Genomic DNA, 14683 nt, shown 5'->3' with positions numbered 1-14683 from the left:
AGCAACCTGGGACAGTGGAAGGTGTCCCTGCACATGGCAGGGGATAGAACCAGATGGTCTACAAGGTCCTTTCCCACCCAAACTATTCCGTTCTCTGATGAGAACAGATTTGAAGTATTCAATACAATCAGGGAAATGGCTCACCGCATGAACACAATTACCAGAGTTGTGCATTCTGTGTAGCAGGAAGCAGGAATTGCAGCCTGCAGGAAGCTCCAGCTCCGTCCTTGCACGTTGCTGTTTGTATTAAAAACGGCCCCACAATCACCTACATGGGTCAAAAGTCCAAAGACAACATTGTCCATGAGTATAATTCACTCGCTTTTCAGGCACTTCTGGCTTAAGACAACATTACCATTCCTAACATTAAAAAAGGGTGTTTAAAATACTTAAACTAAAAGAAGCCTTTACACCAAGGGAAGATCCCAGTGGTGCTGTACCCACACAAGAGCTGTCTGTCATGTGAAGGACCAAGACAGGACAGAAGTCACCTGTGTTTTGCCTAATTTGAAAAGCAACACATTAATTGGCACACTGAAATTGGTAAGTTTTCCCCAGTGGACAGGCACAGCCTTGCAGGAATCCCAGCCCACACTGGATCAGGACACAGATCACACTGCACCCAGCCGAGGGAAGGATGGACAGCAAGGTCTGCACTCATGAGGCACCAGCAGACACTGAGGGAGGGATTAAAAAACACACAGAGAGATCTCCCAGGTGCTGCCACCAAAAGCTGGGCTGGCTTTTCCATCCTCCTGCACCACAGACGTGTGTGTTCTCCTTTCCCCCTGGAGCCAACCAGCATTTCCACCGGCCAAAGGAGCAGATTCCCAGTGCTATTTCTGGCTGGGGACATGCAGCTCTCTGTGGCCTATGGATATCCCACCTAAGGAGCTGCTCCTGAGCTGCTGCCCAAAAGAGGCCCCAAGAGCCTTGGGACAGGCCACACTCCTCTGCTATGCCCAAGCTTTGCCAGCAGCTGTCAGCTGCCTGCTTAATAAGCAGGAATAGGAAATGCAGCAAGTTCACAGCAGGGGGAAAAGTATTCAGCTGGGTCCTTGCTCCATTCCAAAACCACAGTTTTCCTACTTTTTGACTTTGAAATTCTGCTTTGTGGGAGTTTCAGTTATTTCGCTGTCAGCACATGCAATATGTGGACAAGGAGGATGTTGCTTGGAGGTTTTTTTGACATGAATCTTCCCTTAGGTTGGACTCGATGATCTGGAATGTCTTTTCCAGCTTGAATGGTTCTGTGATTCTAGGCCACAGGTAACACAGGGATTGCTTCCAGATAAAGTCAAGTGTGGCCATGACTTCTGAGCATGAAAAAATTCACATGCATCACAGAGAAATGTAGCGACTTCTCAGCTTGCATCCCCACGTGGATCCCTTCTGAGAAGAACTCCCAGAATTAACCAGCACTGCTGGACAGCAGGAATGAGCAGGAGAAGGCAGAGCTCACGAGGAGATCCACGATCTGCAACGCACGTCTTTATCCTCCCACATATTCTGCTCATTTCAGCACATCACTGCTTGGTTGTTTGGTTTGTTGGGTTGTTTTTTTTTTTTTTAATATGGCAGAAAACGCTGCAGTTTCATTATGAGGAGGGCTGTAAACATGTGAATAACAGCAGTATTTCTGCCCTAAGTACGTGCAGAGAAAAACGCCCTCCCACAGCATTGCTCTGTGCTTTAAAATGTGCACAGACAAGCGGAGCAAATCATGCAGACACAGAACTTGGCTTGTAAATTAAGGCAGACTAATTGAGCTCTGCCTGAACTTTCTTCCCCTGAATCCTAAACAACCTGCCGAGCAAGTGTTCTTCCTTGGAGCAGCCAAGGTAAGAGGTATTTTTAGTTTGGAAAAGCAGCACTGGAGCTGTACAAAGCAGAAGGTCGGGTACACCAAACCCTCCTTCTGTCGCTGCTATTTCTGTGAGCTGGGCTGGTTCCTGTGAGCTGTGCTCCAGCCATCCCTTCCCTGGCTCCCAAAGCTGAGGAATGCTGGTGCCAGGAGGGGCTGGGGGATGGAATCATGGAATCACAGGACGAGTTGAACTTGGAAGACCTAAAAGTTGATTCCATTCCTCCCCCTGCCATGGGCAAGGACACCTTCCATGAGACCACAATGCTCCAACCTGGCCTTGAACACCTTCAGGGATGGGCACACAGGAGCCTCCTTGGCTGCAGTGATCAAACACCTCCCTTGGAAACTGCCCTGGAGGAGAGAGGCTTTGCTTTCCTAATCTGAAAAGATGGAGAAGAGGAGAAAAATTATGTTTTCCCTCCTAAGAAGCTCAGGAGAGCTCAGACACACTGGGACCACAGTGCTGTGGGACCAAGGGGAGCCTCCACACGCCAGCACCCATCGCCAGCTCCTGCTGGCCACCAAACCCTCCTGCCCCAGCCCCCTCCAGCACCCACAGCAGCTCATCCCAGGGTCATTACTGGAGGAAATCAGGAACATAAAATTAGGACGTGTCTCCACGAAACACCCAAAGGCCGAGAGCAGCAGCGCTGAGAGGACTTTGGGACATGCCCAGGTGGAACCCGCTGGGCAGGCTGGTAACTGTGTGAGCACAAATCTGCTCCTCCCTGCCAGTCAAACCGCTTCTCCTTCCAGGGGCAGCTCCCGCCTGGCTGCCGCTGCCGGGGCGCTTTGTGCCCGCTGCCACCTCCCACGGCCCCGGGAATGCACCGGCGGCTGGAGCGGCGCCCGCTCTGCCTGGCAAAAGCCAAGATGCCGGGTTTTTTTTCCTTCCCCCCCGTGTCACTTTGTTGCAGGCTGGCTGTGCCGGTGTCGCAGCCCTGTGGGCGGCAGGAAAAGGGAACACGTTAAACCGCGGCTGCAGCCGAGCGTGGGGCAGGCAGCCCACGGCTGTTCCGTGCTGGGAGTTGTGCTTCCCGTGCCCACTGCCCGTGCTGGAGCAGCTCAGCCTCCTGCTGACCCTGACCCACTGCCAAAGCCTTGGTGTTGAGGGAATCAGGGCCCTGAGAGGGATACGGGCGTGGCAGTGATGACTGGGACTCTCCTGCACATGGAATGGGCACAGGAGCTCCGGTACCTGCAACAGCCATCTTGCAGCAGGCTGACTCACTGCCCTGTATCCTGAACAGCCAGCCAGCCAAAATCTGGGCTGGCACTGTCCCTGGGGCCTTGGAAACCTCTGGGGTACAAGTGTCAACACACCCCATGGTGACATTGCCACCAAAACTGTCCGGGAGACCCTCACCCAGTCATGGTCCCCCTGGGGAAGGGGTGGTGGGGATGGAGCTGTGCTGGGCACTGCTGCCTCCAAACCCTGCCAGCACCGAGCCCAGCTGGTTCTCTCCATGCTGAGAACCAGCCCGTCCTGTTTGTGCACCCAGCTCGGAGCAGGATGGGCCCCGGGCTGTGCAGGGAGGCCAAGGGAGCTGAGCCAGGCTGCTGAGCCGGCAGCTCTGCTGGATCTGCGGGAATTGCTGCAGAGCTGGAGCAGGAGAGAGTGCCCTGAGTCACCCCATATCCACCCTGCCTGGCATGGGGCAGTGCTCATCTTCATCATCCTCATCCTGCCTGCTCACCCTCACCATCCTCAGCCCGTCCTCTCACCCTCACCATCCTCATCATCCCCCATCATCCTCAGCCTGCCGTCCCAGCAGCTGCCTGGAGCACAGAGTTCATCTGCCACACCAATGAAAAAGGTCTTTTCGTTTTATGGAGCGCAACGCAGGGCAGAAACGAGTGTAAGTTTATTTTGGGGCATGGCCAAGGCAGGGCTGAGTTAAGGAAGACATGGTTTCCCACCTGGCAGCTGCAGGAGAGTGAAGAGCAGGAGCTTGGCCGAGCTCTTGGCTGCACGAGTTGAACCCTGGGATAACCCTCCTGGAGAAGGGATCAGTGCAACCCACCCCAGGCCCTCTGCACCCAAAGCCCTTCTCACACGAGGGGCCTGTCCCAAACACGACCCAGCCCCAGTGCTCGGTTTTTCTTGTCCCTGCAGTTGCATTTGACACAAAACTGACCTGAGCCAAGCTCTCCGTGGCAGCAGCACAGCCTGGGAACACCCAGGCACTGCTGTTTGCTCATGGGGCAGGGCCCCCAACTCTCCTTGTCTAGCCTGATCCTCCCGCCTGCTTCTCCCGCCTGCTTGGGTTCTGGGAGGAGCCCAGCCCTGAGGACCCCTGGGGAAGTGGGGACATACCCTTGAGGAGTGTGCAGCACACAGAGTGACCTCATCATCGGTTCCCAGCACTCAGCTGAGCACCCCTTTTCCCTGCTGTGCTGGATGGAAACAGGTTTGGGGCAAACTCCAGCATCTCAGTGGGACTCTGGGCAGAGCAGGACGCGCTCCAGCAGCTTCAGTGGAGAAACCTCCCATGTTCTGGGCTCGGGGGTGACACCAACTCTGCCACCAGCGCAGTGCCAGGTTTGGGCTGTGAGCCAGAGCCGTTCCTGCCAGTGCCACCAGTCACGGACCAGGCTGGTATTCCCAGCCCGGCATTCCCAGCCCGGCATTCCCAGGCCGATATTCCCAGCCCGGCATTCCCAGCCCGGCATTCCCAGCCCGGCATTCCCAGGGTGATATTCCCAGCCCGGCATTCCCAGCCCGGCATTCCCAGCCCAGCATTCCCAGGCCGATATTCCCAGCCCGGCATTCCCAGCCCGGCATTCCCAGCCCGGCATTCCCGGCCCGGTATTCCCGGAGCCGAGCAGGGCCCCGGCTGAGCCCAGGGGCCGTCCCCGGAGCGCTCGGAACACGCGTTCCGGGCCGGCGCTGCGGCGGCAGGAGCGGGGCAGGGTTAGGGAGTAGAGGAAGAGGCAGATCAAAGAGGCCGAAAGGAGGTCACGGAGCTGCCGCTCGGAGAGGCACCTACTCATTAGGGCGATTAGAGACACCCAGCGCTGCTAACGAGCGGCGTGGGCCGCCCGAGCCGCACGTCTCCAACCAGCCCCGCGGCTGTTGTCGCACGTTCGGCTCAGCTGCGGCTCGGGTGGCACCTTGGGAGGTGTCCCCGCTGTCCCCACCGCTCCAGCCCGTCCCAGCGCCCTGCCCTGAAAAGAGGATCCTGCGTGCAAGGATCCCAAATCCTGGGAGGTGCAGGGCAGGCTCTCTGTGCGTTCGTGGGGTGTGGAGCGGGGTCGGCGCGTTTCCAGGGATATTGAGGTGCAGAGAGCACCTTTTCCGTGGGTGTCACGGGGGGATGAAGGGGCTGGAGCTCAGGGCAGCACAGAGGAGGCTGCTCACGGGCTGGGCTGGCTCTGCATCACACACGGTCCCTACAGCATCGGCCTCAAAATGCCTGAGGAGGATGTGCAAAAGCTCGGGATATGTTTGGGAGGGCTGCTGCCGAGGGAGTGAACCTTTGCCTGGATCCTACCTGGATCCTATCTGCATCCCATTATCCCTCCTGCATCCCACCATCCCACCTGGCCCCTGGGCTGCAGGCACAGCAGACAAATGAAAGATGCTCAGCCCAGGACCTGCACCAAGCCCTCCTCCTGCTGAGGATTCAACCCCGAGTGCTTCAGCCCCTGCCTTGTGTCGCTCATGTGCTGTCCCTGATGTCGCACAGGGTGCCCTTAGATAAGTACACAGAGGAGCAGGGAGCTGCAGGGCTGCCAGCTCTGATAAGGCACCGCAGGGGGTGCAGTCCCCAGGCTGGTGGCATGATGGGCATTGTCCCCAGGCTGGTGGCACTGCAGACACCCCATCCTGTCCATAGCACAAGTTCGTGGTCAGGGTCATTGGATCACAGAAAGGTTTGGGCTGGAAGGGACCTTAAAAACCATCTTGTTCCAATTAATCCTGATTCTAATTAGAAAATTATGCATATAGAAAATAAACGTGTATTTTCTCAAGACAAACAAACCACCCTTGTCTCAGGATCGTGTAAAAGGATTGGCCTGAGAGGTGCTGCTTCAGAAAGTGGGGGCAGGTCCTCAATCCCCCCGTGGCGGGTGGAAAGTGGTGTTACCCACAGCCCCGTGACACGGTGACATCCAGGAGCCCCCAGCCCTGCTCCTGCCCCACGGGACATTGCTGCTCCATGAGGCCAGGCAGGAAGCAGTTCCCTGCAGGCGCCCTGGGACACGTGCTGCTGCATTTTTCTGCTGGTTTCATCACCTCTAATTCCTCCTAAAGAGCTTCTGGGCTTGGGGCACCAACCCCACATTTCCCTCAGGCTGCCCCGCTCCCTGCACTGCTGGACGGGTTTGGTGTGGAGATGCCACCAGGATGCGATGTCCTGAGCTCCATCCCACCCAGCTCCCGCTGCTCCTGCCGCTGCCTCCACCCTCCACGGGGTGGTTTCTCACCCTTTTCCCTCTGTTTTTGCAGCCCAAGTGCCCCCAGCCTGCAGCCCCACAGTGGAGCAGGGGGCTCAGCACAAACAGACTCAACCCCAGTGCCCCCACCAGGCTCTCCATATCAGGATCCCTTGATTAAAGGCTCAATTCAGCCTTCTCTTTTTCCTCACTGCAAAACTGCATTTAAAATAATAAAAACCACACTCATTTTTCCTGCCGCGCGAGAAGCGCCATGAGCTCCCGGGTGCTGTCCCCGGTGCGGCCGCCAGAGGGCACCGGAGCGACAGCGGCACGTCCCCGCCGTGTCCCTCTCCGTGTCCGTGTCCGTGTCCCTGTCCCCATCCCTGTCCCTGTCCCCATCCCTGTCCCTACTCCTGTCCGTGTTCATGTCTGTGTCCGTGTCCCATCCCTGCCACTGTCCGTGTCCCTGTCCCTGTCCCTGCCCTGTCCCTGTCCCTGTCCCTGCCCTGTCCCTGCCCTGTCCCTGTCCGTGTCCCTGTCACCATCCCTGTCCGTGTCCCCGTCCCTGTCCCTGTCCCTGTCCCCGTCCTTGTCCTCGTCCCTGTCCCTACCCCTGTCCCTATCCGAGCAGGGACAGGACCCAGGCAGGGATGCTCCAACCCCATCCAACCTGGCCTTGGATATTTCCAGGGATCCAGGGGCAGCCACAGCTGCTCTGGGCACCCTGTGCCAGGGTCTGCCCACCTTCACAGGCAGGAATTCCTGCCCAATCTCCCATCCAGCCCTGCCCTCTGGGAAGCCATTCCCTGTGTCCTGTCCCTCCAGCCCTTGTCCCCAGCCCCTCTGCAGCTCTCCTGGAGCCCCTTCAGGCCCTGCCAGGGGCTCGGAGCTCTCCCTGGAGCTGCTCCTCTCCAGGTGAGCACCCCCAGCTCTCCCAGCCTGGCTCCAGAGGGGGCTCCAGCCCTGCAGCAGCTCCGGGGATCCCTCTGGAATCTGTCCAGCAGCTCCAGGTCCTGCTGCTGTTGGACCCCCAGGGCTGGGGCAGCTCTGAAATAGGGTCTCATAATAGGGTCTCATAAGCATTATGTACATTTTACGTTTTATACTTTAATTAATATTTTTAAATCTGCTCTCAGATAAACACCTCAGTTTCATTATCTCTACTGCAGTGACCATCAAACTCTGGGCTCCAAGGTCCTTCCCTTTTGCTTTCCAAACACTCTCCCCACTCCATGCATTTATAAGAGAAAAACATGAATTCAAATTCATGATTTAACGTCCCCCCTGAGCTCCCCACTTCCCACAGGAGCACCAGCGGAGGTAACTCTGACTGGAGGCTGAACCAGCCCAGTTCCCTGCTTCCTTGTGCATGGCTGGGGGCTGCTTTGGGGAGGCTCCAGCCTCTCTGTGCTCATCCCGGGGCTCTCCTGCCTGCACAGGGAGAGCAAAGCTCCAGGGAAACACAGAACTTCTCTTTGGGATGCGGGATGGGGGCTGCTGGCTGCCTCCAGCAGGGCACAGGGAGATGATCCTTGCGGTGTAGGACAGCGTTCCCTCACGGAAACGTGCTGCTTTATGGCGCCACGCTGCCATCGAATGGACAAAGTTTGTTTTTTATTTTACTGCAGCTCTCTCTCTCTGTCCCGATCCCGGACTTTGCCCGGCGCTGCCCGGCCGGGTGATTCCCACCGGCAGCCAGCGCTGCCACGTGTGGGCGGCATGCACAGGCTGGGAAAAAAGGCCCCTTCCTGCAGGGAGAAGGGATGGAGGGATGCACACCGAGCCAGGGGTGGCGGGCACAGCGGATGTCCCTGCAAGGAGCAGCACAGGTTTGAATTCACAGGCACCAGGAGCCGCTGGGAGCCGAGCAGGGACTTGCTGGAGCTGGGGAAAGAAAACATATTCCAGCAGCTTCCCAGGCTGGTGGGACACGGGTGATCCATAAAATCATAGAATGCTGGAATGGTTTGGGCTGCAGGGGACCTTAGATCTCATCCAGTCCCACTTCCCTGGGGAGCTGGCAGGGACACCTTCCACTGTCCCAGGCTGCTCCAAGCCCTGCCCGAACCGGCTTTGAGCACTTCCAGGAATGGAGCAGCCACAGCTGCCAGGGTCTCACCACCCTCACAGCCAAGAATTTCCTCTTAATCTCCAATCTCCACCTCCCCTCCTTCAGTTTAAAGCCATTAAAGTGCTCCCAGGCTCCCACTCGTGTTCCCTGTTTGCAGAATCGCTGCTGCCGAGCCGCAGCCAGGGAGACCCAGCTCCTTTCCAGCGGCGTTCCAGCACCACGGAGGGCGGCAGGAATGTGCTGAGTGCGGGCAAACCGGGTGGGATAAACACATCCCAGATGCCCCAATCCCCCAGTCCCACAGCCCTCCCACTTCGGGGAGAGGTAACCCCCAGTCAGGAGGCTGCAGAGGAGCTCGGGCCAGGCAGGACGGGAGTGTCCGTGCCAGGGAAGTGGCACCGAGCCGGGCTCTCAGCTGCACTCCCGTGACCCGGGCGGTTGGGAAAGCTGCTGGCTCCGTGCCCGGCTCCAGAGCCAAACCCAGCCGGGTGCAGACTTCCCGGCTGCCCTGGGAGCTCCCAGGTCTGCCCAGAGTCAAACCTGAGCAGCAGCAGGGGTGGCTGCACCTCGCTTTTAGCTCCATCAGGGATGGAGGAACTCCAAGGAAAACAGGAGGGAAATAATGTCATGCTCTTGCTGTGATACCAGTGCTGGAGGGGACACGGCACTGAGAGCACCAGAGGCAATCCCAGGCTCCTGCCTTGCTCCACGGGGAGGCAAAGCCAAAATTTCCCGAGTGCCAGAACCCGGGGGGATCTGCTCCTGCAAGGCCCCGCTCGGGGAAGGGGGATGTGCCCGGACACAGCAGCCAGCTGGGACACCGGGGGCAGCTCGGTGACACGGAGCTGGTGGCACTGGGAAAACAGCGACTCTTGGACCAGAGGCCGCCCCTGGAATGTGCAAGCTGTGCGTTTGCTTTGCAGCAGCGCTCGCTGCCCTCGGGATCCAGCAGATCCACAGGGGACAGGGAACGCTCAGTGGCCCCGGTACAGCAGCCTGGGGTACCCAGGGGACACGGGGGGTGTCCCAGCAAAGGGACACGGAGGGATTTTCCTGAGCAGAGGGACGGTCACAGGGGGCCAGCGGGGCTGGGCGAAGGTGGCACGGGTCAAGGCAGGGAAACAAGGGAGCGGGTCAGGGACACCCAAAGCAGGCACAGCAGGGAGCCAAGGGAAAAGGGAGCTCCTGGCAGAGTGCCGGGAGCTCCGGGGCCGGGACCACCCCGAGGCAGCCCCCGGGAAGGGCCCTGGCAGGGACGGGCCTTTGTCACCTCTCACTGACACTGTTTGATGGTTGGTCTCGTTCCCAAAATCGGAAATTAAACAACTTGATGCTTTTAGGTGAGAGAAGCACCCCTGCAGCTGGCCCAGACAGCTCCCAGCGAGGGCTCCAGCGGGCATCTCCCACATCCCTGGGGCATTGGGATCCCCCAATTGCTCTCCAAGCTGCCTCTACCCACGGGTCCAGAGAGTATCTGGGGTGAGGATCTGCCGGGTGGGGGAAAAACCGAGCCCCTCGCCAGAGCCTGAGCCCGGCTCAGCTCCCGAGCCCCGAGTGTGTGATGCCGAACACGGAGGGGAGAGCAGGCACAGCCTGGAGAATGATGAAAGTCAGGATTAAAGGCCAGGGGGGGAGCAAAACACCCCGGCCGCTTTTGGCAGGCGATGAAAGGAAGGTTTAGCAGCAGCTGCCAGCTGGGAACCGACGGAGGGACAACTGCGGGTCCGGCTCCATCCTGGGCTGCCCGGCCACGGCACATCCCCAGCGCGGCCACCCACTGTCACTGTCCCCGCAGCAGAGCCGAGACACCTCCCGAGCTGCTCCTCCGGGAACAGGGAGAGACAGGAAAACTGCGCCCGGCCGGGAAAGCCGCAGGGAAAGCGCAGCTCCAGAGCATCGCCTGCCGGGTCCGGGAGCTGCCGCCGCCCTGGAGAGAGAAAAGAGGCTTCAGCTGCTTCCCAGCTGCCTCCGAGACTGATTTAGCTCTGGGGCCGGCACAGATGGGGCTGCGGGGCCGGAGCCACAGGCGGAGCCCTCGCCGCGGAGCCCTCACCCGCAGTTGCTAATAGAGATACAGCAAATTAAGCGAACTTAATTCGGAGGGTCACCACACAATGCTCCCACCTGTTTTGCTGCGGTCCGGCCATCTGCCACCCCTCCACCTGATGCAGAAAGGGCTTTTTTTCCCCCCCTTTCTCCCGACGCCGTGGGCTTCGTTAAGTCGTGTCGGGTCTCACCAGGCTGCAGCAGCAGCAGGGCAGAACAAACCCCTGGGAGGTTTCCTCCCGGAGCCAACACAACCCGGGGACACAGAAATCGCCCTCTTTATCCTGCTGCAGAAACGCTCTCGTATGTCCCTGGAGTGTTCCAGGCTGGACAGGACTTGGAGCAACCTGGGATGGTGGGAGGTGTCCCTGTCATGGTAAATAAAACGATCCCTGAGGTCCCTTCCAACCCAAATCTGTGATATCTTCTTTCCCAAAGTCGGGCATGGAGCCTGGCACCCCCCTGCACGCTGTGCTTCAGCAAACACTGCTGGTGAAAACAGCTCCTGCTGCTCACGAGCTGGAGGAAAACACTGACACAAGCAAAACTTGAAAGCACACGCTGCCAAAATCTCCATGAGGGACCACCAAGGGTCCCGATTGCAGCCCTGCTCCCTGGAGCCAGTGGGAATGTGGCAGCCCAGAGCCAGGCTGGGGAAGAGCTCTGGCACCGGCTGGGGGAGGATGGAGGGGTTTGGGTGCAACAGCTGAGAAAGCTTTGACACAGCAGCCAGCAGGAGAAATCCTCCCCGGAGTTCTGCAGGCTGACATGGGACATCTGGAGCGGGGGCAGCTTCCGGGAGAAACCCCAAGTTCTTGGAACTCTGCAAAGGGAAAGATCACAAAACTGCAGGGACCTTAAAGATCACTCAGTGTCACCCCTGCCATGGGCAGGGGACACCTTCCACTGTCCCAGGCTGTTCCAAGTGTCCAGCCTGGCCTGGGACACCTGCAGGGATGGAGCAGCCCCGTTGTTGCCTGTGGCAGACACTGTGTTTGAAGGTTGGTGAGGCCGTGTCCTGTTCCCTGCAAGGAGCATTCCAAGAGTGCAGTCCCTGTGGAGGCAGGGGAAACAGAGAACAGCAGCCATCGAAGGAGGGGATTCTGTCCTATTACACCTCTCAGGTGAGGCCCCACCTGCAGAGCTGCCCCAGGCCTGGGTCCAACAGCAGCAGGACCTGGAGCTGCTGGAGAGATCCCAGAGGAGGCCCCGGAGCTGCTGCAGGGCTGGAGCCCCTCTGGAGCCAGGCTGGGAGAGCTGGGGGTGCTCACCTGGAGAAGGGAAAACTCCAGAGAGCCCTCAGAGCCCCTTCCAGTGATTAAAGGGGCTCCAGGAGAGCTGGAGAGGGACTGGGGACAAAGCACAGAGGGACAGGACAAGGAGAATGGCTTCCCACTGCCAGAGGGCAGAGGTAGATGGGATTCTGGGCAGGAATTCCTGCCTGTGAAGGTGGGCAGTCCTGGCACAGGGTGCCCAGATTTGCTGCCGCTGCCCCTGGATCCCTGGCAGTGCCCAAGGCCAGGCTGGATGGGGTTGGAGCAGCCTGGGCTCTGGCAGTGTCCCTGTCCCTGTCCCTGTCCCGGTCCATTCCCGGTCCCTGTCCCTGTCCCTGTCCCTGTCCCTGTCCCGGTCCATTCCCGGTCCCTGTCCCTGTCCCTGTCCCTGTCCCAGTCCCTGTCCCTGTCCCGGTCCATTCCCGGTCCCGATCACTTCCAGCGGGGTCAGGCCCGGCCGGACTCGGCAACACCTGGGCGTGGTCTCATTTGCATGAGCCAATAGGCGCTGGGTATGCAAACGAGGGCGGCGCGGGTTGGCCGGGGCGGGCGGGGCAGCGCGCGCGGGGCGCCTTTGTCCGGCACAGGCGGCGGGGCCGGAGCGGCCGGAGCGCGGCCGTGTCCCCTGTCCCCTGCCCGCTGTCCCCTGCCCCCTGCCCCCGTCCCGGTGCCCTCATCCCCGTGATGACTCTGGAGGAGCTGCCCGGGGAGCGCCGCGCCGCCGGGAGGTGAGGCCGGGGAGGACGGCGGTGGTGGCCGGGCGGGGAGCGGCGCGGGGTGGCCGGTGACGGGCGGTGCCGCGTGTCCCGGCGCAGGATGGAGCAGGCGGGGGACGCGCTCGAGGAGGTGCTGAGCAAGGCGCTGAGCCAGCGGAGCCTCACCCTCGGCGTCTACGAGGCGGCCAAGCTGCTCAACGTGTGAGTGTCGATCCCGCTGTCCCGTACCCCTCCCCGGTGCTCCGGTTGCCCGGTGCGCCCGCGGTGACGGCGGTGCCCCGCAGGGACCCCGATAACGTGGTGCTGTGCCTGCTGGCGGCCGAGGAAGAGGAGGCTGGAGACGCGGCGCTGCAGATCCACTTCACGCTGCTGCGGGCCTTTTGCTGCGAGAACGACATCAACATCCTGCGCGTCAGCAACCCGGCTCGCCTGGCGCAGCTGCTGCTGCCCGCCGCGGGCCCCGAGCCGCCCGCGGACCTGCACTGCGTGCTGGTCACGGTGAGCCCGGGCCCACGGCCCGAGGGACGCCCGCGGGGCCCCGCTGCCGCTCGGGCCGCCCCGAACCGCCGCGCCCGGGGCTCGAACCCGCGGCCTCGGAGCGGCCGTCCCGCGGGGCTCCCGGGACAGCGGCTGCCTCTTCCCCGCGTTCTGCTGTTTGCCCCATCTCTCCCCTTTGTTTTTGCTTCTCCTGTTTTTCTCTTTTTTCTTTTCCTTAGTTTTCCTCCTTTCCCCCATCTCTTTATTTTCCCCATCTCCTCTTTATTTTCCCCCTTCCCTCTTTATTTTTCCCTATTTCTTCCCCTCCTTTCCCCCATTTTTCTTTCCCTTCCCCCCTCCTTCTTTTCCTTTTATCTCTCCCTCTTATTTTTTTTTTCTTTCCTTCTCCCCGTTCCCTACTCTGCCCCAGAGTCCAAAGCTAAAACTCCTCACATGCTTCCAGGCCTGACTTGTTTGTTTGCTTGCCTCGGTAGCAATTTAAGATGATTCACACTCCTGGGCTTTCTGCTGCGCGCTTTTTCCTCCCCCCTGCACCTCCCGCCGCGTTCGGCGTTTGTTTTTGCTGCCGCGCTGAAGCTTGGCTTTTTTTTTTCTTTTTTTTCCCCGTCCCCTTTTCCAGAACCCGCAGGCATCGCAGTGGAAGGATCCAGCGCTGAGTCAGCTGATGTGTTTCTGCCGGGAGAGCCGGTACCTGGACCAGTGGGTGCCGGTGATCAACCTCCCGGAGCGGTGACCCCGGAGCCCGGCCCCGCTGCTGCAAGATTCTCTCTCGCAGTTGCTCAGGAAGAAAGGAAAAAAAAAAAAAACCAACCCAAAATTCCCTTGCCTCACCCTCGGCTCCAAGATTCTGCAAGGGGAGGGAGGAAAAATAATAAAACCCGACAAGAAAAAGAAAAATAATAATAGATGTAAGATAATCAAGTTAAAAGTGATGTCGTCGGGGGGAAAAGGGGGGGTTTGGCTGCAGCTTGGAGCGTGGGGCTGGAGCTGAGCGATGCCGAGTGTGGGAGCTGAGGAAAAAAGAACTGGGATGAGCCCAGCCCGATGTGCCCTCCCCAGAATTCCCCTCACTCTCTCTGTCCTTAAGTGCCACTTAAAGTTCCTGCTTTAAACACCTTTTAACGAGCAAACAAGGTTAATCGAGGCCTTTTGCCAGCAATGTTGTTGTATTTTTTTGGGATGTTAATTCTCACGTTTTTATGCTAAGATATATAATAATAATAATAAGTTATTTTCTGATATTGATGAAAAGATTATTTATACTCGGAGGTTTGAGAACCCAAATGCCCTCAAGCAGTTGGTCTGCAACCAACAGATCTTCTCCCAGCTGGCTGCAAAAGCAGCACCATTAATATAATTGTTTGAAATTCGAGTGGGGTTTTGTTGGGGTTACGGTGTTCTTGTTTCGTGTTTTCTTTTTTTTTTTTTTTTTTTTTGGAAATAAAAGTGTAAAATCAAACCTTTGGCCCAAGCTTTTTGATTTCCTTGCTCCAGGAGTGTGCAGGCACAAGGGCTGAGCAGCAGCTGCTTCCTTGTCCTGGCCACGGGCAAGGTCCTGTTGTGCAGCTCCAGTGTGGCTTCATTCCCGGCCCCTCCCAAGCAATTAAACGCCAAAGCAGCCGATGTGCTGCAGGAAATGTTGGGAATGTTATTTATTTCTTTTGCTTGAACGCTGCCACAACAGCAGCTAAAAAAAAAAAAAAATATTAAAAAAACAAAACAAAACAAAGGGGCTTTGCTGCTGAGGCTTCCCCACTCCTGCTGCTCCTCTTTGGCAGGTGGGAAACCCGATTCCTGGAGGAGGAGAACCTGGCCCGGTGTTTCCTTG

At 58.6% G+C, this 14683-nt stretch overlaps 1 protein-coding gene across 1 annotated transcript; it reads left to right on the top strand.

The window, feature by feature from the left end:
• Positions 1–12210: 12210 nt before the first annotated feature.
• Positions 12211–14314, top strand: GADD45A (growth arrest and DNA damage inducible alpha). The gene is made up of 4 exons (XM_066325328.1): positions 12211–12369; positions 12457–12558; positions 12642–12855; positions 13475–14314. Exons 1-4 carry the CDS (start codon positions 12326–12328, stop codon positions 13586–13588), a joined length of 474 nt encoding a protein of 157 aa, XP_066181425.1. The 5' UTR covers positions 12211–12325; the 3' UTR covers positions 13589–14314.
• The last annotated feature ends 369 nt before the right edge of the window (positions 14315–14683 follow it).

The sequence above is a fragment of the Sylvia atricapilla genome, chromosome 9 (assembly GCF_009819655.1).
Source record: "Sylvia atricapilla isolate bSylAtr1 chromosome 9, bSylAtr1.pri, whole genome shotgun sequence".
NCBI classification, from domain to species: domain Eukaryota; kingdom Metazoa; phylum Chordata; class Aves; order Passeriformes; family Sylviidae; genus Sylvia; species Sylvia atricapilla.
The sequence above is the reverse complement of the archived record's forward strand: the minus strand, read 5'-3'. Positions and strand labels throughout refer to the sequence as shown.